Source organism: Falco peregrinus, chromosome 12 (genome assembly GCF_023634155.1).
Source record: "Falco peregrinus isolate bFalPer1 chromosome 12, bFalPer1.pri, whole genome shotgun sequence".
NCBI classification, from domain to species: Eukaryota; Metazoa; Chordata; class Aves; order Falconiformes; family Falconidae; genus Falco; species Falco peregrinus.
The window spans coordinates 29337319-29363125 of record NC_073732.1 but is presented as its reverse complement, the minus strand read 5'-3'; the positions used below and the strand labels follow the sequence as shown (position 1 = coordinate 29363125).

General features: G+C 44.1%; 2 protein-coding genes across 15 annotated transcripts in view; one reads left to right on the top strand and one right to left on the bottom strand.

Moving 5' to 3' along the window:
* MED12L (mediator complex subunit 12L) overlaps positions 1 to 9632 on the top strand; it is a 150577-nt gene extending 140945 nt beyond the window's left edge. For 10 of the 13 annotated variants that reach the window (XM_055817186.1, XM_055817192.1, XM_055817190.1 and 7 more), the window contains 6 exons: positions 373 to 462; positions 1087 to 1307; positions 3519 to 3675; positions 4532 to 4600; positions 8356 to 8437; positions 8875 to 9632. In XM_055817186.1, coding sequence (XP_055673161.1) covers positions 373 to 462; positions 1087 to 1307; positions 3519 to 3675; positions 4532 to 4600; positions 8356 to 8437; positions 8875 to 8927 — 672 coding nt within the window. In that variant the 3' untranslated portion in view covers positions 8928 to 9632. Of the gene's footprint in view, positions 1 to 372; positions 463 to 1086; positions 1308 to 3518; positions 3676 to 4531; positions 4601 to 8355; positions 8438 to 8874 lie in introns of those variants that run through there. The other 3 variants (XM_055817189.1, XR_008749407.1, XR_008749406.1) reach the window with 3 other exon arrangements.
* Positions 9633 to 11667: 2035 nt separating this feature from the next.
* Positions 11668 to 25780, bottom strand: IGSF10 (immunoglobulin superfamily member 10). 2 transcript variants are annotated; one of them, XM_027781451.2, is made up of 6 exons: positions 25552 to 25780; positions 23483 to 23612; positions 21722 to 22112; positions 16554 to 20966; positions 15001 to 15901; positions 11668 to 14072 (listed from the first exon to the last, which is right to left on the bottom strand). In XM_027781451.2, the coding sequence occupies exons 1-6, from the start codon at positions 25743 to 25745 to the stop codon at positions 12164 to 12166; spliced, it is 7938 nt and encodes a 2645-aa protein (XP_027637252.1). In that variant the 5' UTR covers positions 25746 to 25780; the 3' UTR covers positions 11668 to 12163. The 2 variants fall into 2 exon arrangements, with proteins under 2 accessions (XP_027637252.1, XP_055673159.1); XM_055817184.1 differs by having other exon boundaries at positions 20703 to 20966.
* Positions 25781 to 25807: the final 27 nt, after the last annotated feature.

Below are 25807 nucleotides of genomic sequence, written 5' to 3'. Positions count from 1 at the left end.
ATACTAGAGATAATAATTCACTCTAAGCTTCCTGTATAATTTAATGTACTGTCTTCAAGACAGGTAGAATGTTTTTTTCTAATCCTTTGCAAAACCCCATTTTTAAGTGTGTTGGCAGGACTGTTCAGCAAATGGCTGTTTCTTCACGGCTGCAGTGTTACAGTAGTGTCAGACATCAGACAGCAGTCAATTCTTCCTTCTCCCTGTGAGTAAATACAGTTCAGCAGTTTGGCACTGAGCAGCGGTGCTGTCTTGAAGGAAGCGATCAAGTCTCTCCATGACTTTTTAGGACACAATTTGGTGGGTTCTGTGTCCAGAACTGGACTTGTTTGGGGTGCAGAGGCTGTATCTGATGGGTTATGTGTCTTTCAGGGTCAGCCAATGGACCAAGCTGCTATTTTCACTCCGCAAGTTCGACCACCGTCTCAGCTTCCACAGTACCCAGGGTTACAGCAAGCACAGGTACTGCATCACTCCCATGGAGCATCTGCATAAAAATACTTTTAAACAGCCCCCAGCCTGCTTTTCTGTGCTTGGGATGTGCCTCGTGCAGGTGACCGAGGGTAATGGTGGGGCCTCCTTCTAGGATGCTTGTGGTCTCTGCATGCTTTGGCTTTTAAACATTTTTAATGTGGTTGCTTCCTAATTTTTCCTAATGTTGTTGCTGGTAAAGGCAAGTGTACTTCAGTGTTAAGCCTGAAATACGAGCAATGTCAGGTGAGATACCAGTAACTCTTGTTATGTCGTGGTCATTCTGGTACTGGGGATTTTGTGGGGGGAGGAGGAGATGGAGCTGTGGAGCAGAGCCCCACTGGTGCTCGGGGCCTGTCGGGGAAGGGTGAGCATGGTGCAAATGCCATCCTGCTGCCTGTGACCACGCTGCAGCTGCCTGAACCCGCAGGGACGTGGGGTACAGGCAGCGTGGGGGCTGGCAGGTCGGGGCATGGGTACAGCTCTGCGTCTCACTGACTTGCCTCTGGTTGCCCAAGCTTGGGCTGTTTGATAACGTCCGTCTCTTTCTTTTACAGTTAAGCTAAGTTACATACAGGCACAGTGGAGTTACTGGTCTGTCCCTTCTCCCTGCAGAGCATGCCTCACGGATACACAATGTACAGCACTCAGATGCCTTTGCAGCAGCAGCAGCCTGCAGGTGTAGTGCTCTCCCCCAGCTACAACCCCCGAGCATATTCAGCAGCTCATTCCAGCCCCGTGCTGATGGAGAGGCTGCGGCAGATGCAACAGCAGCCCAGCGGATATATTCAACAGCAGGCTGCTGCATATATCCAGCCTTTGACAGGCACTCAGCGGTGAGCCTCTGCAGCTCTCGTAACTGGTAACATGCAGGATTTTCATGGCAATTTTGTTTAAAGGTCTGAGGCTTTATTTCAAATAAAGTGTATTAATCAAAATGAGGTTAAAGTTGGGTCTAATTAGCAATAAATATGCCTTTCTCTCTGATCTCCCCCTGGTTTTTCCCTCATTTAATTTTTATTTTAAGTTAGTCTTGGCACATATTGTAGCCCAGTTGTCCTGTGTGTTTGTAGAACATAAAAATTAATTTAAAGACAGCTGTTGGGTCTTATTTCACTACACACACAGATACGGTATCCATATTATGCAAACGTGTGTGGTTTTAAACAAAAAATACTCCAGGTTCACCAAAGAGTCTCTAGTCAAGAAAACACAAGACTAACTTGGTAGTTTTAACTAGCAATAGACAAATGAATTTTTGCTAAGCCTGAATAGACTAAATTGATTTTGGTTTGGAGGTGCAGCTAAGTTGCAATGCCTGTGAGAAAGAGGAAATATTAATTGTTAAAGAAATGTAATGAAGCAGAAGGAAAATTAAGCAGGAAAGAAATCTATAAAAGGGAGTGTCACAGAGTAAACAAGGTAGAAAACTGGTGTTTCCAATGACGGTCTTGAATCAGATTATTTTTTTTCTAACACTTCAGCGTAGTCCAGTGTAGAGGAATGAAGCTGGGTTAATTATAATTGATAATATACAACCGTGGGCTGGCTTCAGGGTTGGCTGATGTAGACAAGGTGCAGCTGTGGCTGTTCTGTTAAGTGGTTGGGCAGCCAATGAAGAGGGAGATGGAAGAAGCAGAGAGAAGGGAAGAGAGAACGTGTGCTCTGGATGAGGAGAGACTAGGAGAGGGCAGCAGAGGGACTGTCATGAAGAGTGTGTTGGTATGTGATGGTAAAAGACCTTGTTGCAGCTGGCTGGTTTTGGGAGTGCTGCGACAGTCCAGCTCTGCTCTTAACCGAATCAGAAATTTTATCACTTTTAATTTCCACTTCAAATAGATGTAGAGTGACTCCCCAAAACACAGGCTTAAATTAAAGAGGGAGTTGGGGGGTGGGGAACAGTCGAAATTTGCAAGGTGTGCCTCTGCACGCACTGCCCATCCGCAGCCGTGATGGGGTACCTGTGCAGCACAGCGCTCACCCCATCTGTGAGCTCGTTGAAGCAGCACAGCTGCGCGTAGGCATCAGTCATCATGAGGTGGTCTGGCTGCCAGAACTGCAGTCCTGTCTCACTGTTCCTGTGTAACTTATCCTGGAGTGCCACTGATGTGCTCAGTTACCAAGTAGAGATGCTATTCTTTCTCTGCTTCAGCTCTAATTTGATCCCAAAACTAAAATCTCCTTTAGATGCTAAGTTCAGGTGTACTTAAATGACTTGCTAATCAATTGCTGTATTTATTGAAGTTGGTGCTTATATATTGAATTATAACATTATATTGTTATATTTAATGAAGTCGGCGCTTCTGGGATTGTGAATGTTACTGTATATTCTGCTGGTTCCTTAACTTCTGTTAAATTCTTGCAAGTCCGGATGTCTGAAGAATATGCTCAATTATGGATAGGGTTGCACCTCTTCAGAAAGTTTGGCCTTGGCTTGGTTGACAGCCTTGTAGTAAAGCTTACAGGGTGCCTTGGGTTAGGAATAAAGCTGCTAACGTGGACCGCCTTGGCTTTACTGAGTTTTAAACAGCTAAGCTAAATTATGAGCTAGCTAGCTGGCATGTTTTCCCCATGTATATCTTTCTGCTTTGTCAATGTTAAATTACTCCCATAACATCCTAAGAAAGCACTTTCTTGGTGTGTTTTTTTAGTATTTTAGAAAGTAAAAAGACCACCTCATGATGACCAATTCTAAATTCATCGTAATGAGATCTTTCGGTCTGGAGAACATTTTGGTGCTTATGTGGAATTCTTGCTTGAATTGTAGAAACTCATCACTCTTCCTAATAAAACAAGAGTTGAATGCTTGGATCTGTTTCTGTTTAGAGGAACATGTTATTACCTTCATCAGTTACCAGGCAATGGTGTGGTACAGCTTCTATCATGGAATATTTTTCAAAGCATTCCTGTTTGGAAATGTATTTTTCCTGTAGAATGTAATGTCTTTTAGATCTATGGAAGCCTAGTGTCACAGCTTACAGTTGAGTACTCCTAGAGTAACTTGTGCTCTGTCTGTAAATAATCTGTTGTTTTTTTCCTCTGACCAGACTCAGCCATCAGCCTTTGCAGCCAAATTCCCTGGTTGGAGGGGGACTGGACAGTGCATCGACTGCGGGTCCCCACCCAACCCTGAATTCAGTGCAGCTGCCTCCGGAGTCGGTGAGACAGAGACAGCAGCAGATGCGACAGCAGAGGCTCTTCCAGGTGAGGGACTCGGCTGTGTCAGAGGCAAAGGGTGTCTCAGTGCAGGGAGGGAGTGTAAGCATCACCATGCCAGGTGGTGGGGTTATGTGCTCGCTTTGCACATGTCTTCAAGTCTAGAGCAGCAGAGCCTGGTGATATAAACCCGAACTGCTTTTACCTGAGTGCAATAATTCAGTTTACATTTGGGGCTTCCAAAGGAGAGCTCTGGATGTAGAAGTAAAATTCAGTACTTCCATTGTTTCGAGATTGTAGAATGCCTCTGGGGAAGCTAAATCTGAGAATGGCCTGGCAGACTGTGAGACCAAAGCAGTGGTTCTGCTCTGGCTTTATAATGTATACCAGAATTAAATCAAAGGGCTTGCTGCCCATCTGGCCTATTTCCTATATTTTGATGATATATTTTTAATTTGGAGAGAATTGTCAGTGTATCAGCTAAATACGTAGGGTTGGGCACAGAGGAAGTAAATTACATTAAAAATCCTTCCCATGGCCTTCTGATTATTCAAATTATTTTTTCAAATTATGTTTGCATTTTAATGCAATTACTATCTGTGCCAGTTCTTGTGGAATGATAATGTATTCTATCAAAATATCTTGATGTTGTAGTAAATTAAGTGTACCGACTTTTGAGTTTTTGTCTATTAACAATGCTCCCCATCAGCCTTGATGTGGCTGGTGCAGGAAGTGGAGAGCTGTGAGGCCTCTCCCAAATGGGGCCTTCAGTAACCGGTGCAGCAAGCCAGCCCTGATCCTGTGCTGGAAATCACTCCTGAAAAGCCATCCTGCTTGGCTCGCAGTCGCTCCCCGAGGCAGCGTGTGTCGTCTCACCATTGCTTCAATGCCCATCTTCTTTCAGTTGCAGCAGCAGCAGCCAGGGCAGCAGCAGGCGCTTGGTCTCCAGCCCGTGCAGCCGCAGCAGCCTTTGGTAAGCAGAGGTGGCTGCCAGGTGCTCCGGGAGGTGCCAGGGTAGTGATGGGGGTGGGTTTGGTCGCTTCCCGAGGCGGGTGGTGTGGCAGTCTGGGGAGAGGGTTTGTGTAAGCTTCCCGGTATCAGCCTCCTAGTGTATCCAGGTAGTGCCTGGCAGGCTCCAAGCGTGGGCAGAGGAAAACTGCACCTGTCCGCAGGAGACCACGCAACTGTGTCCGTCTCGCCAAAACGTGGCAAGAGGTGGGTCACGCATGCGCTGAGGTGTCGCTGGGGGTGACCTTGCCTGCCGACCCTCTGATGGGGAGGCAAGTGAACACTGGCTGTGGCAAGGAGGGCTCATGCACTGCCCTGCTGGACCCTCAGCACCTCTGCAGCAATGCACTGCAGTTTGCTGTTCAGAGATGCTCCTTCCAGGACCGGAGTACACACTGCCTCCTGCACTTCCATGGTTCATTCACCAATTCAGTCAAAACTGACGCCAAAGTTGGGCCAATGACGGCACATTGTTTTGGGCAAAAAAGAGATTTGTGTGTGTGTGTAGGAAAAGTTCATTCTAACATATCTTTTTGATGTTACACTTCGTGGTATTGATTTAAAACTAATGGTTAATTTGCCAACAATACAAATAACCACCCATAGCAGTTCTTTTGAGAATTACTTGGGGATATAGTTAAAAAATGGGTACTGGTGCGGTTCTGGTTCTTTTCCATCACCAGTGAATAAGACTGCCCAGACAAATTGCCTTAAATTTCTTTGTGCAAATTCAGAGGCGGGGAAATAATGAGGTGCTTTAAAGTCATCTTCAGTCTTACTCCTACTGCAGCATAAATACATGACTATTTTGAAAACCTGATACAGAACCAAGTAAACCCCGCTGAAAAGTCAGGGTTCTTTCATCCTGGGGGTGTACAGATACCTGTTAGTAGTCCCAGAGCAGCAGGTGAAAGTAAATTAACGCCTTACTGCCACCGGAATTAATTCTTCCTGTTTATGCTTGCTGTGCTATGCACTTTTATGAGAGTTATCCTAGTTAATATATCGTAGTAATAATTAATAGCCCTTGCTATCTTTAAAAATTTAAACTTGATGAGAAGTCTGTAGCTGCTGCATATAAATTGGTGGATTTTTCTGTCTCTGTAATGTTTTGAAGTGAAAGCAGGATCACGTACACAACTGATGCTAGTTGTGGAACTAGTTTTTGATGTGACACTGAGAAAAGCACTCACTTGGAAATGTAGGGTGCTGATTCTTGGCATTTCTCTGCGCCGTGTCTGTGCAAGCATCCACGCTTGCTCTGCTCTCTCTGGTGTCGGCTGCGGCCGCTGGTGGCTCTGCCACTGCTGGGCTCCCAGCCCTGCCTGAGGTCACATCACGGGTGGCTGTCGGTGACTTTGGGCCTTCGATTTCTTGGTTGTACTGCTAACTGGCTGGGGAAGAAATGGGTTTCATTGTTTGAAGATCCTTTTAAATTAAATCGTTAGTCATAAAACAGAGCTGCCTGAAGACAGCTGTGCAAACAAAATCGCTTCTGAGACATTCCTGTATGCTGAATTGGAGCTTTTTATCGTTTAGGTAATGATCTTACCAAATCACTATCACTACCCAGTATTTTTTATGAATAGTGAATGTATAATGTCATTATGCTTGTTTCCTGTATTTGGGCAATTCTTCCAGGCATATTTAGGGTAGGTGAGGATAACTAGAAAAAGTTTGCTCTAGAAAAATGGAGAAAATAACAGTAATGCTGAAATAGCTACCTTCTGAGTTTAAAAGCATTAATCAGTGTGATCTGATAGAGAAACTCTGAGGTGTGGCTTGTAAGTGCAAGAGTAAGGATAAATGAAAGACATTTATCTGACAGCTATTGAAAGATAATTTGCATTCATTTTTGAGTTTTTCTTAAAGTGTTTATGTCAAGAACAAACAACATGTGTGAGAGAGTCGCAGAGAGTGAGCACCTGCCTGGCTGCAAGCTCCTCTCCCAGCACTTAGCACAGCAGAAGGCTTTCTGTGTGTTGGTTTCATGTCCCCAGGAAACCCTGGTGTGGTTAATGTTTTTTACTAAAGTCAGCATTTACTCAGGACTGTTAGCCAGAAGATTACACAACGTATTTTAAGTACAGGATTTGGTTTCAGAAAGGAAAAAGATGCTGAAGTCTTGTAAAACATCGCAACTCCCTTCATTAAGCAAAAGGTTTCACTGAAACAAAGCACAGGCATTTTCTGTAGCACCTATGATGTTGTTAGAGTATTGAATAACTCCATTTTTATTCAGCACACCAAGTTTTCAAACTGGTAAGGTGTATTGTGTATCCTTCTGCAGAAGCAGAAAAAAAAAATCACTTAATTAGAAGCACATGCATTTTCATCAAATCTAATGAGAAGGAAAGTTGCAGGACTTGGGAAACAGAGCTCGGAGGCCTTGAGAGGAAGACACAGTAAATGGCGAAGGCTTGGTTCAGTTTGTGCTTGCTGGCATAGCAGTACCTCATTCATCACTGTTTCCCTCCCAGGAGTAGCTAGGTATGAGGGAGCTGTGCCGTCAGCTGTCTGTCCTCAGGAGTCTCTGATCGCTGGTGCGCAGGCATTGTTCTTTCATACAGGTGATGCATTTTTCCAAGTGAAGAAAATGCTGCTGGTATACGCAGACCTTTGGCACCAGCAGTGTCCATCCCACTGGGGTACACACGCAGGCAGTCTGTGGCAGGTCTGTCTGTCCTAATGCAGTAGTGTGGTGTGTAATATATTCCATGCTCTGACATAAATGTGGATGATCAACAAAAGTTGTTAATAGAGAATGATTTTATTTTTTTTTCCTGAGTGACAGCCAGAGGTGTGGAAAGCAAAGTGGGTGCTCGTTCTCCTACCCATCCTTACCTGAACGATAGCCTTCGTGGGTCAGTAAATAGGCTGCCAATATGTGAGAGTCGGTACATTTACACCGAATACTTTCCAAGTGATTGAAGTCATGATTTAATTTAGTAACAGCAGATCTCTTTGGCGGCTTTTTGTGTCTAATCCTTTTGTGCTGAATGCCATGGGCAGGAAGGTCCTTGTCTCAGTCCTGGTGGGCCTTGGGTAGGGAACAGAAGGATGATGATTTTGCTCTGTGGAGGAGTTGGCCCAGCTGGCTGGGCATTGATCTGTCTCCACTTCGGCTGGAGCCAAGAGTTGTGCGCAGCTCCCACCCTGCAGCAGGCGTGCAGCAAAGTGAGCAGCCTGTGCTTTCTGCTTACCCTGCTTTTTATCTGAAGAGCCGTTGCCCTGGGGAAAAAACTTTTCTAGAAGCTTCTTTTGACTATTATGCTTCAACTGCATGTGTTTAAAAATGCTGAAAAGGCTGTCTGTTTTGAGTTGCAGTTTTGATTTGCCTTGTCTTTGAGCAGTGCAGACAGTAAAGCAGCTGAGAGTGACTTGTAGGATGAAAACTGGCCTCTCCAGGGGTGGGAAAACCAGAGACTGACTCTGTCCCTTGCGTGCAGCTGGGCATGGGTGGTACCTGTAACCCAGCTGGAAATGTGCAGGATTTCAGGGGGGTGAAGGGAACAAATGCTCTCAAAGTTTGAAGCCTGTTCCATGTGACCTTGCTGTGCTGTTCGAATCCATTGGGACCTGCTGCAGAGGCCGGCCTGCCCACCTTCTGCCCCCTCCCCAGCTCCAGCAGCAGCTGACGGGGTGGCACAAGCTGCAGGCTCACCTGGCACGGCACGCACGCTCTGCCTGTTTCTTTCACCTTTCATGTTTCTTTCACAGTTTCCGAGGCAAGGCTTACAGCAGACGCAGCAGCAACAACAGACGGCAGCGCTGGTCAGGCAGCTCCAGAAGCAGCTCTCCAGTAAGTGTGTGTGTGTAGATGTACATACGTATATTTGAATATGGAATTATCTTTCTGGAGATGTGCTGCCATATATACTTGTAAGTAGTTTACCTGATAACAGTTGTCTGCCTGTCCCAGTAGTGATGTAATACCAAAATTCTCGTGCTGGTGCATCCCACGAGTTTCTGTTGGTCACCAGAGAAGCCTGAGTCACTGCAGCACTGGGGCTGGTGGGCCAGTGGGCCAGTTGCCGTTTGCTGCATGTTTCCTCCCTGGCTTCTGCAGTCGTGCTGCAGGGAAAGTCCCCAAGGAAACACGCGCATCTTGCATGCGTTGGGTACATAAGGGACTGTACCGAGTGTTGTTTGCTACTGCTGCATGAAACAGGTATTTTTCTGTATTTCTGTGGAGTACAGCCGTAAGGCACAAACACTTCCCTTTGCTTTATCAACCAGGTAACCAGCCACAACAAGGAGTAAACCAGTATGGGCATCCGTCACACTTCTAAAGCAGAGATGGAAGGGAGATGTAATGTTATGTTTGCACTGAAGAAGAGAACATTCAAAACACAATGCACTAGTTATTGCTAGAAAGCAGACTTTAGTTTTCTTCTCTTATTATTTCAGTAATTATTTTTTGTGCTGCAGTTGATGTGAATATGTAACAAGGTGGGATTTTTGCATTTGGGGATTTTTTTTTTGTGTTTAACTAGATTTAAATATATGGACTTGTGGGCCTATTTGAAGAATGTTATTGCAGATTTTATGAATTTGGTGCTTTTTAGGTCCTGTTACTTTTAAAGAAGACAAAGAATGCTGGATTCATTTATTTGTGGGAAACACTTTTTTTTTTTATCCTTGTTTTTTGTTTGGTTGGGTTTTGTTTGTTTTGGTTTTGTTGTGGTTTTGGGTTTTTTTAGAAGAACTGCACTGGACCAAACTACTGAACTGAAAGGCACTTCCAATTCTGGCATAGAAGTTAATTTGTTCATTAAAATGTTCACCTCCTCCTTTGTTGGTAGAACAAGCATCAATATAAATTTTTATTTGACTGTAATTTTCATATGCACTTTATAAAATTCGTTTAAAGTACCAATTATCTCTTGCTCTTATTGTGGTAAGAAGGTGCTGAAGTGGGTCTATTGCTTGTATTAGAACTTCTTAAAGTTTATATTAAAAGCCACAATGTAATGTTAATAAACCTACTAGAAGTAGCAGTGTTTCATATTTGGTGTTTTTAATATAAAGTTCACTGGTGATTGATTCTAAAGGAGCGCATGACATAGTAATGAGGCTCCAACAGTCAGCGGGTTTTGCTCCGTTTCCTGAGGGAAGTCTCTGGCTCCCAGTGAAGCCTCATGGGAAGCGAATCTCTCTGTCTCACTTGGTGCCTCCAGTAACAAACCTCTTACCAGCTTTCACACAGCGAGGGGGGGAAATGTGCCAAAGGCGCCTCTGCGATGGCAGCAGTTCTGTAGCTGAAGCTGCCCTAGATGAGTTATTCCCGTTACCTGTCTCTGCTACTGATGTTGTACGGTAAGTATTGCACATTCCGCATTTGAGTCTTGACAGCTGGGTGACTTTCAGTGGTGTAAGGTATTATGTATTATCAGCTGACTGCAAAACCACAAGTAAACTGTAAATCAAAATTACCACAAATAAATCATTATTATTCAAACCTGTGCAAATATATCATTTTGCTGGTATTAGAGTTGAAAAAACACGATAAATTTATTACTATTTATGTAATGTAGGAGTTAAGTCTATATGATTATTTTTTTTAAATGCATTCATTTTGGAAGTGGAACACAGACTACATTTAAAATACACATAGGATTATTTTTTCTCTACTTTGTATTAACTCAATTTGCTTAGTTTACCATACAAAGCATTTATAGATGGTATTGCAGCCAGGTGTTCTGTGGGGAGGGGAGAAGACTGCACTGCACAAGCTCCGAGGACTGGGGAGGCAGTACAGCCAGCTAATGGAGTAACCCTACATGGAAATCTGTAGAAAAGTAGATTTTGGCTGACTTTTACAATAGTCGGGTAAGTCCTATGTAAACATTGCTTCTGATCAGTTTTTTTAAGGAGATTTTCTGTTCTTCACAGTAGCTAAAGCTATTACAGATATTAACCAGTGAAATTCATATTGTCAAACCATTGCAGTGCTACTACATCAACACTGTGCAAGGAGGGAACAAGTGCACAGCAAAATGTGTGTGTTGACATCAGGAAATGATCAAAGCTGCATAAAAGCAATCAAGGCTGAGGTTATAGTCTTAAATAAAAAAAATCAAAAAATTCCCCAGGCTGATTGTGATGTGGTTAAATGAGGTAGAATTTCCATTTAGCTCTTTGTACTTGAATACTTTCTCACTGAGCTCATCAGCTGCTGCCAAGAGATGGTACTGCAGGCGGTTCAGATGCTGCTGTCACGTTAACGCTGAGGAGTTGCATTGCAGACCCTTCTTGTAAGTGGCATCTCACAGATGTGCTACCGTGCTAGGATTTCTTTGATTATTTTAAATCATGTAAAGAGCTGGAATTGTTCATGAGGCAGGGCGTGGTTACAGAACCCTTTGTACATCCATCAGGCTTTCTCTAACAGATGAAGAGACTGCTCTCTTCCCACAGTCCTGGCTTCAGCTGTGCCATCCCTGGTCCACTCCAGCAGGACTGGGCCATGCTGGGCACTGCTGGCTGCGGTGTAGGGACAGTGCCCTTTCTTCTACAAGACACAGAGATCCTGGATTTGCAGATTTAAAGGGAAAGGCTGCATTACATCTATGCACCCCTCTGTCCTAACATTAACCTTGCTCTTAGGAAGAAAAGAAACTGAGCTTTTGTTACTGGCTTGAACTTTTAAAGATGTATTTGACCAGTCCAGTCTGTGATTTGTGAGAATAAAACATGTAGGTAACCATTTCCTACCATTGCGGAGGCATTTCTCCCTCAGGTACAGAAGGTTGCTGCTTAGGGCTATCTGCTGATTTGAGAAATCTGAATTCTAAATTTATGTGCAAATTGTTGCAGTTGTTTTCTAGTGAAAAATCTTCAACAAATGCTTTTGTGACAATAGGAAAATTATGCCAAGCCAGAGTGTCTCTGTACATGGCCTTTGTGCTTTCACTAAACAAAGCTTACTCTCTCATTTCAAAATGAGAGCAGAGTTGTTCTGTATGTATCATCCCAAAGTTCTGCAAAAAAGACTGTGCGAAACAGAGCTATATTATTAAACATACTTCATTACTTGTTTCACCATTGAGTATTTATTAAAAAGAACATACTAAATGTTCATATTAAGAAGGTAATCTGCATCGCAATAAAATCTGCTCTTTGGTTCTCGGATACTCTTGCTTTAATGTGATCCATGTTCACAACAGTCATAGAAGGTGGACAATATTAAACTAATACGAAAGTCTGTCCTTCACTGAAATTTCTAGGTACATTTCCAGAAAGTAATTTTGTTTGGTACTCAATGTTTGCTGACAGAGCAAAAGGGCCTTGAGTTTCTTTTAAATTAAATCTGTTTAATCACTGAAAGAACCAATGCCAGGTAATGATGCTAAGTCTAATTTTCCCCAAGTCCTTCCTCTCTTTTCTACAGTCATTGCAGACTGATCACTCTTAAGTGTGTTTAGGCACTTCCATGCCTGTGGCTGCCTTTGATTATACATATGCCAGGAATGAGTCGGTCCAGCTGTAGACTTTGTTAACACTCATTCATGTTGTATTTCTTACTTTAAGTGACATGAATGTATGTTACTGTTAAATCACTGCCAAGATGGTTCTTTGCTGTGCACTTGTACGCGCCGGAATCGGAGGGCTGGGGATTCTGGATGAGCAGTGTCCCCAGGGGGTGAAGCAGTTTGCTCCCAGATGCACGGCCTTGGTGACCTGTGGGGAGTACTGAGTGGTCAGGTAATTCCCAGGTAATTTCTGGTTTTGGTATCCCCAGTGCTCTGCAGTGGAGCTGAACCGCTGCTCCAGGCATCGTGTGTATGGTCTGCGGCGGTCTGTTTGTAATCCTTGGGGGATAGGCTACAATAACGACAGGGACAGTTACAGAGGATTCTCCGGCATTATTGTGGGCCTTACACATGTAATTTCCTCTGTCATGAATGGTGGCTTCTCGTATAACCAAAGTGCCGTTCTCCAGCAGTATGTATTTCTTGTTGATCTGCGGTCGATCCAGCATGTTGCCGCCTGGCAGGGTCCACGCTGTGTTTGGTTTGGGACTGCCATCAGACAGGCAGTGAAGTGATAGCGGCTCTCCGCTAATGCCCTTCACTGGCCCCACTGGGCGAGTGAGAATACTGGGCTTCTGGCCAACCTCCAAGATGATCAGCTTTTCAATGTAGCCGACTTTGTTCCGGGCAGCACAGCGGTACTTTCCTGCTTTGTCTCTATCAGGATTGTAGATGGTGAGAGTACCATTGCTTCCTGTGAGAAACTGGGAAGTCTTGATGCCAGTGGAAAACCATGTGCCGTTTGGCAACATCCAGCTTATGTCAGGTGGAGGGTTTCCATCCACAGAACAATTCAACATGGTGGCTTTCCCAGGTTTTGCTATTATTTTTTCGTTGAATGGATTTTTAAACATCGGTCGCCTTAGCATTTCTAGTACCTCCAGCTGCACCACCAACATACTCTCTCCTGCATCATTGCGTGCCACGCAGATAAAATCTGCTGTGTCAGAAGGCCTTAAGTTCCGAATCTCCAGTGTCCCATTTTTGTGTACTACAATCCTGCTCCCATAGTATGGAGCTGTTAGGAAAATATTGTCAGGCATGATCCACATGATCTGCAGGGGAGGTGTACCTTCTGCCCTACAGTCAATTTGTTTCTTTGAATGCCTCACTGCTGTCACTTTCATAATTGTTTTGTTCACATATAAACCATTTATGATAGGTGGCTTAGCAACAACATCCACTTCATACAATTTTGTATCGTCCCCTCCAGGATTGCGAGCCACGCACATATACTCCCCAGTATCTAACAGTTTGACCTGACTGATGGATAGGGAACCGTTGGCGTGCAGGAAGTGTCTGCCCGTTGATGACAAGATCATGTCGCTGGAAGGTAGTAACCAGAATATTTTTGCCTTGGGTTCTCCCACAGCTTCACAGTCCAGTAATGCCGTATCTCCAGCTTTCACTCTAATGTATGTCTTGTAATTGTGCTTTATCTGAGGGGCTGCCACAATGACCATGAGGTGTATCTTCATCTCATCTCTTCCCAGTGTGTTTTGAGCGTAGCAGGTATAATCCCCCCCTTCTGTCACTCCAACTTTGTTGAGATACAGAGTTCCATTGTCAAAGAGGACGTATCTGCGAGACCTGTGTCCACTGTCGTCTGCCAGCATGGCATTATTGATCACTGTCCCGTCTGGCAAACTCCAGGATATTTCTGGTGTGGGTGACCCAGAGGCCTTGCAGTCCACTCTGAAATCTTTTCCGTATGGCACCAGCTTCTTGAAATACTGTTTCTGGTCAATCTTGGCTGGTTTCATTGTGATGCTGACTTTCATCAGTATCAGATCATCTCCAATTTTGTTTCTTGCAACACACAAATAGTCACCTGCATCCTTTTCAGTAACTGCCTCAATAACCAAGGATCCATTGGGGTAGACATGAATTCGACTTCCCATTCTGTTGCGGGGGAAGAATGAGGAAAAGAATTATGGAACAAAATGCTGGAGGTGAATACTGAGCACTGGAAGTGACTGACAGTATTAACAGCATGATATGATACAGGCATTCCCTCCAAAGGCACTGTGTCCGCATCACCCACCCACCCGATGGGTTATAGCCTGATGCAGTTGCCTCTTTTGTTGTTACCTAGATATGTGTGTTTGCTGACACCACGTGGGCACGCAAAGCTGCGCAATGCCACCTCTGCCTCGCTGAACACTGTTCTGTGAACAAGCCAGCCTGTTGAACCTTACATCCCTCATCCCACCAGCCTGCACTCCTCTCCCTCATGCTTCTCCTTGCAGATAACCCGCAACGCTTGTGCCCAGCTGGGGCAGCTAGCAGCACTGCTGCGTGTTGTCCAGAACAATACTTGGCACTGAGTGGTTGCTCTCTGGCTGCCTTTCCTGCAGCAGGGCACAGACCTGGATCTCCCTCCTCATCCCAGCTCTGGTCTGGTGCTGCCTCTCCCAAAGTGAAGATGAAGCGTGACTGGGGGGGGGGGGGGCCTCAAAGGTAGACTTAGCAGAGAGTACAGAAGCCTCTTCCTCCCCAGTCCTACTTTGAAAATCTCTTGTAAATAACTTTTCTGCCTATAAAATGACAAAATTCAGCCAATGCATGATTAACATTGGTTTCCTTAATTCAAATAGGACTTGTATTCATTTTGGTGAGACCTCGCCCGCTTATAACAATTAATATGGTCTGTTACTAGACATTTAATAACAAGCCATCATCACAGATGTTTCACTGCTGTTAAATGTTTAAAAGTTAATTTAGTTTACAAAGTATTGTTTCAGTCATATAGCAGGCTGTTAGATGAGCACCAGATGACAGTGTTTGAAGTTTCAGAGGTGGGGGTGGGGTGGGGGGAAGAGACTCTTACCTGTGCCACTGATCAACAACTGCCTTGGAGGGTAACCTCCAGATGATCCTGGGCTTTGGCTCTCCAGTTGCGGTGCAGTTCAGAAGCAACTTGTCCCCAAAATTCAACTGAGTCATTTCTTGAGAAGCGGTAGCTATTTTTGGAAGTGTATCTCTGTGTTCCACCATGAGGCTCACCACCCTCCTTTCCGAGCCAGTCGAGCTTGTGGCTATGCACTCGTAATTGCCGCTGTCAGATGGGGCGATGTTGCTGAGGTGGAGGGTGCCATTGGAGAACAGGAACAGCTTTGCGTTTATGAACTGCAGAGGTTTCACCACCGTGCCATCGAAGAGGACCCAGTGGACAGTGGGCTGAGGATTCCCTTTCACGGTGCATGGGAATTTCAGATTTTCCCCCATCATTCCCTCGACAAGTTGTCTCTTCTTTTCCAGAATGGTGGGAGGTGCCGCGATGACCTGCAGTTTTACAACCAGTGTGTCAGTGCCTGCTGGGTTTTTAGCTATGCATGTGTAGATGCCCCTGTCATAAACAGTGACTTCCTTGATAATTAAAGTGCCATCCGGTTCCACGTGAACTTTGTTATGTCCTGTGAAAGAGTTGGAGATGTGCGTTTTATTTGCTAGAACCCATGAGATGGTGGGAGGAGGCCTGCCCTCAGCCTTGCACTTCACTGCCATGGGCTTTCCGGAGTGAGCGGTGAGGAGCTGCAACCTGCCACCAGTGAAGCGGGGCGGGTAGGCCACTACCGATAAGGTGACCAGGAGCCGTGCCACACCATGTGGGTTGGCCGCAGTGCACAGGTACTGCCCACGGTCCTCCAGGTCCACCCGAGTGATGGCGAGCGTGCCATTGGCAAACACTGTCCATCTGCCATCACCTCGGCTTTCCAGAGCATCAGTCCCTAGGGAAGCAAGGGGACAACAGTGCAGCACATCAGAATCTCTTTATCTTTGGTCCCTGAAAACAATTTCCCTGTCCTGGTCCACTGTACCCAAATAACCAAGACAACAGGTAAGAAGGGGAGAAATAATAGTATTTTACATATACAGTGAGAAAGCTTTAAAGCAGAAACAAAACTTAGTCCTCAGTAGAGACAAAGTTTGGATAAAGCAGATGGGGCTTTGCATATCCAAAAGTACTTCGGCATAGTTGTGCATATTCAGGAATGTTTTGGCACAGCTTTAACTTGATTTGATGGTTGGTTTGTTACCACAGACAGATTTCTCTTTTCACTTTGTCTCACTGTTCTGAAATAGCAGGTAACATTGAATAAATAAACACTGAAATATTCTCACAATAAGCCCAGAATTATGGTTAAATATAGATGATTTATTTCTTTTTTTTTTTATTTCCCTAAAGAACCGTTTTGTAATTAAGACACTCCAGTAAGTGTGCTGGGATATCTTTCTTTTTCACTGTTTCCAAGTTCATCTTTTCACTGATATTTTACAGTACTCTTAAATGAAACAATACTTGAGTTTGTCACACAGAACATCTGCCAAATTACAAGACTATAACGGAAGGCAGATCCTAGAGAGGTTTATCAAGCTTACCTGACAGTATTTTGGTCCACTGTATTGTTGGAGGGGGTTTACCAGTAGCTTCGCAAGGAATAAAAGCATCTGAATTAGCTAGCACGGTAAAAGCAGCTAATTTTCCTCCAATTACTCTGGGCTTTGCAAAAGTATTTCTGCTTAATGGGCCCAAGGCTATAGGATTGGTGGTGGCAGTTTCTTGATCTTGTCTCTTTTCAGACCAGCCTTTGGCAGACCTGTCCTTGTCCCTTCCCAACAGAAGAGCATATGGAGTCACAACCTGTGATGCCTTCAGTACGGTCAGTGTATTGACAGTTAACATGTCGCCTTTCTTCATGACTTTAGCAGATGGCTTCTGCCAGAATTTGATCTCCCGCCAGGGAGGCGTGTTGGTTCTTGCAGTATGTGCAGGTGGCACAACTGCTGTTGGGGCTGGCAGAGGGGGGGGATGCTGAGTGCTTGGAAGAGTGATGACTCTGGTGGCAGCAGGAACACTTGACTCTGTTCTTGCTGGGAATGCGGGTTGTGCTACATGGTTTTCTTGGATAAATTTATTTTCCATTTTCTGGTGTGATTTTTCACCTGCCGTTGCAGTGGCTTTGATGCGCTGAGCAGGTTCTGACCCAGGCGTTGCACAGACTGTGGCAGGTTGCACACCTGTAGCGTTGAAAGGCTTTGAAAGCTGTGGTGTGGTTTGGATCGGCACAGCAGGGCTCTGAGCAATACGACTGTTGGGGGGTAGCGTGGCTGACTGGATGCTTCTCCATGTGACAGGGGTTGCTGATGCCTGCGTGCCTGCTGTAGGGATGTCCTGAGGTGCGCCCGGTGTGTTCAGGATGTGCAGAGCTGGCATTTCTGTCACTGAGACTGTGCTAATGCTCTCAGAGAGAGGTTTTGCAGGCAGACGACTTGTAGGCATAGTTAATGATTTACCTGTTGCCACGACAGGCATGGCTGTATTCACAGAGGGAATTGCTGCAGTACCGTGGCCTGCAGTCACGCTTTGTGAAGCAGATGTTTTAGGAGGCCTCTTCCTCCGCTGACCTCTCTTTCTTTCCACTCTGGATTTTTTACTTTTGGTGATTTTGGTGTCAGGTCGAGGAGTAATAATAGGTGTAACTGTTGGCTTCAAACCTGTTATATCCATTTCTTTGGTTGCACTCGTTGCAGGATTAGAGGAAGAACGCAGTTTTGTAGTGGGAAGATGTTCTTCTGACTTACCATTGCCATAACGGATGGGTTTGCTTAAAGATGAGAAACTGCTGCTGTGATTCCCACCTGTTGAAACAGGCAAAAAGTGCAAAGGAGACATCTTAGATGTGGATAATACTGCTGCAGTTTTAGGAAGCATGGTTGATACCCCCGTCGATGGACACGTATCTGGCTGTTGCTCTGGTAGCTCCTTCAGAACCTCTTTTTGTGCACCATTTCCAAAGAGACATTCCCAAGTAATTTTTCCTCCTTGGGAATTTTTTGGTGAGGTTCTAGGCTTAATGCTGGGTGAGACTGATTCAAGGGTAGACAGTATCTTACTGCTTATAGTATGTGTAATTTCTGTAGCGACGTGAGCTGTGCGGATTGCTGGTGGTGGTGGTCTGATGCTAAAAGATTGGACTTGATCGGTATTTGCCTGAAATTGAGCACTGCTCTCCAGTTTCCATTGAGTAGTATCTTGCATGCCCTTTGTAATAAAAGGCATGACTGCTGTGGTAGCTTTTTGCGTTGCACTAGGTTCATTTTCCTGTTCACTGAGAAATGCTGTGTTTTGACGAGCACCTGCTGGATACTCCAGTGGCATATTCATGGTCAAGGGAGAGGACGGAGGTGCTTCTGGGCTAAATGGGCTGATGGAGCTGCCTGAATTATTTAAGGCTGAAAAATTTGATACATATTTCATATTCAGTTGAACATCTGCAGCCACAGCTGTACTTCCTCTGACAGATCCTGGCCTCCCAAAACTGTACCTTTGTTCTTTCATACTTGGAATACGTCCTGGCCTAACAATTCGTCTCCTACCAGAAATTTTCCTTTGTTTTCCAAATTGCTGCTGGGCCTGGGGCACATGAGTTGTAACATCTTGGAAAATCTGAATTTGTGGGTGAGTCATGATAGTTGAGGCCAATGGTGGCTTAGGAGTTACTCGTTTCTGAGTACTCTGAAAATAAATGTGACCAAATTCAAGACTTGGTTCGCTGACTGTCACTACAAACACTTGGTCTGTTTTGGTTGAACTCTTATCAATAGACTTAGTAAAAACATGTAACCTGTCCTCTGCATTTTGGGAAGTTACAGACTTGCTGGTGTCTGTAACATCTGTCATGGGTGTTGTAGGTACAGATGTTAAATGCTGGTTATTACCTTCCCCAGAATATACAAACCTTTGCCCAGCAGGGAAGACTGTAGATGTTCTGCTTGCTCCATTTGATTGTTTTATACCATTTGCTGGTATCTGACTTAAATCAGATCCTTCCCATGAGTTTGTAATTGTAGGTTTTAGGTATGTTTGTGGCTGCCTGCTGTCAGATGACACAGACTGTGAAAAAGGAGAGGGTAAGGGAGTTACTACCTCAGCAACCAGGAGAGAGGCTTTCCTAGCAGGAGTTTTAGTCGCAGTCATCTCAGGTTCTGCAGTTACCATGCTTTCTGTTGCTCTCCCTGGCATAGATACAGTGGCTGTCTCTGTTACTGGCATCATGAATTCTTCTTCTGGAGCTGGGAGATCACCCGATGTTTCCTCCTCATCCCCAGGTACTTCTGAGAATGTACGGGCTTGAATGCGTGGTTTCATTGCAACTTGTCCTCGTTTTTCTATCAAAGTTGAGTTCCTCTTTGCTTTTTCCAAAAAGGCTGCCCAGCGCTGTGGATCGACTCTCCTGGCTGAGGAAACAAACTGTCTTCTCTGTCCTCTAAACCGTCTGCTTAATTTGTCCCTGTAGTGCCTGTAAGTGATTTTCCCATAGCTATTCCTTTTATGTGCACTCTGTGTGACCCAATTTCTGGCTGCTGAGGCAGAAGATTCCTGATTAGCTGTCAAGGTAGCCAGAGTAGCTAAAGGATGTTTCTGTGCTGTGGCAGAGACCAGCATTGCATTGCCAGAGCCATCGCCCTCCTCCCATTCTCCCGCAGCCACATGCTTTTTCTTTAGAATGGTTTCATCTTTTCTAACCAGCACTTGGAAAACTAAAAGATCAACACCATACTGGTTGGCTGCGACACATCTGAAGTAGCCACTGTCTCGCTCTGTTACCCCTTGTATTCTCAAGGTACCATTGTCAAAAATATGTTTGTTTCTTACAGAATGGTGAAGAATTGCATGCTCAGGTAACACCCAACTAATGGCAGCATCTGGAACAGCAGTGGATGTACAGGGAAGGTAGAGTGTTTCGCCAACAAATGTAGAAAGTTGGGCTCCATTTATGCTGTTGTGTTCCACGTAAGGATCAACCACAGTAATCCTAAACGTGAGGGTATCTGCATCGTTGTAATTTGTGCCTATGCAGTGATAAAGCCCAGTGTCAAAAGTATCAGCTGTCCGTAATGTGAATGTTCCAGTTTTAACTACTATGATTCTTCCATCCTCGCTGATATAAGGAGCTCTAACTTTGCTCCCATCAGCCAATATCCACTCGATTGCAGGAGCTGGTTCTCCAATTGCTTGGCACTCTAGTTCTACGGTCCCCCCAACTAAAACAGTGTGCTCTGTTTGTGTTTTGTTGTCCCTGGAGATGATGGTCCAGTTATTTCTCACCTCTTTTTTGTCAGCAGCAGGCAAAATAATCTGAGCATCCGTAAAGTATTGGATGTGCAATGTGTTAAGTGTGGTTGCTGTCCTGTCTAGCTGTAATGCCACTTTGCTTTGCATTAACCAGGATGGTTCAGCTCTCAGTTCAGTCTCTATATTAGTAAAAAGTTCATCTTTTTCAGAGTAGATTTGTTTATATTTGTAACTAATAAAAGGCACGTTAGTCACTAGGACATTCCTTTCCAGTTTTAAGGGAGAATTACTGTACAGTGCCAGTATGCTCCATAGCTGCTGAATGTGTTCATAATCAATGCCACACACAAGAAATGCTGAGAATGATGTTTTGAGTGCTGTACTGTCGCCATCTTTGTCAAATGAGATTGGAGACATTTCTTTAGGTTTCTGGATATCGCAAACCAAGTTACCTCGATTTCCGGCTTGGTCAGTCATGTTCAAAACCATGGATCCTATAGGAGCTAAGAAGTCCCTGGGAGATACGGAACTGAAATCCCCATCATCTGGCACTGTAAGGTTTTTAAATTTCAGGGAGTCATGTATGGCTGGTTTAGCACAGCTTAAAGATGCAGAAGGAACATCCGCTAAGCTTTTCCCTTTTTGATTTTTGGGACTAGCACAAACTGGGCATTGCTGAGCACCGGAGCTTCTGTCTTTTTTGCACTTTATAAGATCTGAAGGGAAGAGAAATGCAGTAAGCTTTTGTGATACAATTTTTATTATAAAAAAAAAGAAAAAAGAAAAAAAAGACTTAGCTACCAGCAAGTCGTTACTTTGAATATTAAAATATTTAAAAATTTTATCTTAAAGCAACCTGTGAAAACCTACAGTAACTTGCGAAAACCTAAGCAGTTGCATCAGAGAAAATTCATAAGGACTGTTGCTGTTGCAGCTCAGTACAGTGCTCTTTGGTCCCTGTGCTTTTACACCATGCAGGGGGGGCTCTGTTGCAGTACGTGGCTGTAGCTTTTTTCTGAGAGAGACAAGCTCTAGCAGTTTAGGGAGTAACACTACACTACTGTGTCCAACCTCCACTCAGGGCAGCAACAGAAAAAGTCATTGAGTCCTGCTCCTTATTTCTTTTTTGAAGAATCAAGTACAATGTGGCCTTCACTCTTGCCAATTACATAAAAATGAGCTTTCTTGATTCCCTGTGGATTCTCCTGGTGCACAGAATCTTCGGACAGACCGAGGAAAACCTTCCATTAAGGGAAGTTGCACTTGGGAATGGGTTAAGGCCACTAGATTCATTTAATCTGGGAAACTGAGTGGTATTAATCTGTTTATCCTGATCACATGCACCTACAAAAATCCTGTCTTCCAGCCTTTTCTGGGAGAATAAATGGATGAATAAAGCACAATTACCTTTATGAGAAAGAATAAGATGCTATGACATGATTAAAAAGCATAAACAAGGCCTTCAGCTCACCTGGCCTCTCTTTTGCCCATTCTGCAAACCACTGTAGATTGCAATCACAGGACCATGGGTTTCCATGAAGGTAAACACTCTCTAGCTCAGACATGTAGGAAAACATTTCTTCTGGTAGCGATGCCAGCACATTGTCAGACAAATATACATGCTTCATGAAGGATATTTTAAATATTTGGCTATAGTGCAAGGTGACAAATGTATCTGGATGAAGCTGCTTGAGTAAATTGCCTTCCAAGTGGACCAGCCTCAGTGATGTGAGTCCGTAGAAAACGTTGGGATTTACAAATTCAATTTTATTGTGGTCCATATGCAACCGCACCAAGCTCTTTAGACCATAGAAAACATCTTGCTGAAGTACTCTGACCTTGTTATAACTCATTTTTAAAACCTGTTGATGAAAAAGTAACAGATGTATAATATTAGCCCATGTTATATCGTTATGAGACTCCTAACAAATTTTGATTGATGGTTACCTCTGTGAAGTGAAAGTGCTTCACCAGACCAGTAGTGCGAGTGATTGGAAAAAAACTTGGAGGAATTATTTTTAAATGTGATGTTAGTTTCAGGACTACAAGGATGCTTTCTTGTTTCAACACAACAGTCCATCAGGGTGACACTTCTACAGTCACATTTACAAAATGCAGTGTTTAAAAAACACAAAATAAAGCAATGCTTATTTCTCATTCCAAAAAATCCCAATGAAACCACACTTACGAAAAGGGTAAGCAGAATTTGACCATAAACTGTGGTAGTGGCTTTTGTTCTAGCCAGTGTTATGAGTATAAAAATGCATGCAACAGCCTATTTTGTTAGATGTTTAACCAACAGGACTGACAAGTGCGTTTCCAGTTTCAGGATTTATGTTATGTGAGATGTGTACTTGCCAAACCCCAAGTCTCAGGTGTCATTTTGTTGCTGACAGGTTAAAAGTGAAATTCGTAGCTATGAGATGAACAAACCTGCTGTATTGCTGAAGTATTCAATATGGTACCCAAGACATCCTTTTTGTTGTTACTTTTCCTGTTGGAATTATACTGTTACAGTCAAGAATTCTGTATTTTGAAAATTAATGAGGAAAAGTACAAAATCACAATAACACGCAAGTTTATTTGCCAAATACAATTCCATTAAAACTTTCTATAATTGTGTTGCCATCTTGCTTGCCAATAAGGGATGAAAAGCTTATATGACTCCCATGAAGCTTGTTTTATTAAGTCAGTTGCAAGGAGTTACCGAGCAAGCTTTCAGGCACGGAACAACCCTTCATGAGAGTTATTGAAACCTGAAGGTCTGTATGCTCCAAAGCTCACCTGGCTTCTGACTTCCCCTCTCACCCTTGCCCCTGATCCTCTAAAACCAGCAACTGAGCCAGTACTGTGTTTTCTGTCTGAACAATTCAGGCCTCTCATGTTCTTAGTTTATCACAGCTACAACATTTTAACAGCAGTTAATAACAGCTCTAGATGGAAATTTAACAGGAGTTTCAGCTGCAGTTGCCCATTAAGATATTCCTCACAGAATGTCTACCAGTATGTTTGTCAGACTCTTTAAACTGTACCTGAATGAATGCCCACCTGGGAAGGAAAGACATTTCCCGTTAGGATACTGGATCCTGAAGGCTGTTGTCTGTCACGTGGATACAATAAGAAACATGAAACCAAAATGCTACGGACCACGGGTCTGCTTCCATTTATTAGTATTACTGCAGGTAGTTTAAAAGTTGTAACAAAAACTAAGATTAGGTCACTTACTTCTTACCTGTAATGAATATAGATCCCTGAACACCTTTTCAGGGATTGTATTTATCTCATTGCTATGCAGCATCAGTAACTCCAGTTTCTCCAGGCCAGAGAAGTCAGTTTCTGTCAGTTTAAGCAAGCTGTTGTAACTGTAACAAAGGACCTGGGTTTAAGTCAGGGGACTTCACAAGTTTTAAAACAAACAAGCAAAACCAAAATAAAAGAAGAACTCTGTGGAAATATATAAAGGTAGGTAGCACTTCTGGTTGCCACAATGAAATTTTAAGTCATTCCTTCACTTTAGCACAAAATTTGGTAACTTTTCCAGGGCAGCTTTTTGAGACTATATTCACAGTGGATTGGGAAAACAACTGCAAAACTGTGCAGGCAAGAATGCTCAGCTTTGAAGAAGAGCAAGGAGCTCTTGTGCTGGCAGAGCTTGGCGATACGGTTGAAGCCTCCTTCTTTCAGTTGAGGGCTTTCCCAGTGCTGCAGTATCACAGAGAGGACCGTAAGCAAGAGCAAGCTTCCTGTGCTGTCCCCTGAGAATCAGGTAGAACCAGGGGTACTGGGGTGTGACCTCTCTCCTGGGCCCTGAATGGCAATGGCTGGTGCCTAGGCCATGGCGCAGGTGGGTTCTGCAGAGTGCCTTGCCATCCCACCCTGGCCCTTGGCTGGACTGTGCTGTCTGCCCATCTCAGTGGTACGTCTTGAGTTTTATTTCCACTCCACAGAGGTTCAATGGTGCACACTGCTAGTTAATTAGCTCAGACAGAGCCTCAGCCTCCACAGATTTCCACGTACATGCATACAGTGTGGACAGTCAAGGCTGGATTTAAACAGGGAAACCAAAAATGAAACAGAACACCCTTTAAGTGTGAGCTACTCTGCTAGAAGAGGTTTGACTATTGGTCACATCTAAGTCCAGCCAGTGTGACTACGGACAGTAGTGATGCTGCGCTACCCCAGAATTAGGTGTTGTGTAAGCCTTGCAATTGCTGAGTACCTATGCAGCAATGCCTTTGACTTCATAACTACTATCACACTTGCATGACCTGATTAGCTAACGCAGGGACTCTTCTCATGCTACAGTCACACCTTCCATGCCCCATGGTGACAAATAAGTTGGGTTAATTCACCAGTCAGATAGACAGCCTTTTCATAGTAGTAATTAATGTATTTCAAGCACATGCCCTACACCTCAAGTTAACCCACAGTCCTCTAAAAGTACTGATACTGAATTGTAAGACTTCATATACAGCACTTCTGGACAACACTGACAAAACAGAAGGAAAGGGCAGACAGGAGTCAGGAGCTGGGATCTGGATATGCTGCCTGGAATCAAAAGGCAGACAAGGGGAAGACTCCAATGAAAACTTCCTTTTATATTTTCTGCATACACGTATGGATGATGCAAAAGTTACGCATATCAAAAGCAACACACATATGAGTCAGATATTGCTGACTGGTCTCATTTGATTATGTGACAGGACACTTGCTGGAAACTATGTTAACCAGCCAGGTGAGCCTGGGTATAATCTGCTCCCTGTTCCTTTTAACCGCTCACAGAACAGAACCATTTTGGAGCCTGAGATATTCAGACAAGGGCTATTTCGTATGAACATAAATGCATAAAATACATAGATACCAGCATAGATACCAGCATTGTATGTCATTCTAATGTCACAGCAAAGTCTCTGAAGATTTTAATGCACATACTAATTTTCTAGCCCACTGAGCTCTGAACTATCTTTTCCCAGAAAAAATTCTCCCTATTTCAGATTCCTTCTGAGTTCCATGTTACAGATGCAAAATGTTGGGATAATATAAAAGAATTAATTTAAGTTCACAACATTATGAAGTTCTTACGTGCTCTGTGATATATCCCCAAAATTTCCACTTAGCGTTGGTGGTCTTTGCTAGCTGTGATTGCAACCGATCCTGAATGCTGCAGAACATTAAGCTCTTGTGATTTATTTATTGCTTTGGGTAATTTTTAGCCCTAAATCCAGAAGCTCTTAATTACTGCTTTGCAAAGTATTGAAAGGTAACTGGTCAGAATATTTAAAATCTTGATGTTAAACATACCCCAGGTTGATGCGCTCGACGTTTGGAGGGATGTGCAGTGGGACGGCTGTGAAGTACCGGAACGTGCAGTGCGCCTCGGTGGGGACGTAGCAGGCGCAGAGCCTGGGACAGGCACTGCTGCTGGGGAGGGCAGCCAGGCAGACAGTGAGGAGGGTCCCCAGCCACCACGGTGTGCCTCTGCCTGCTGCCTTCATCCTGCAGGAAAATGCTACGCAACCATCCTTTGCAGCAAAAGCGAACGGAGTCCTACAAGGAA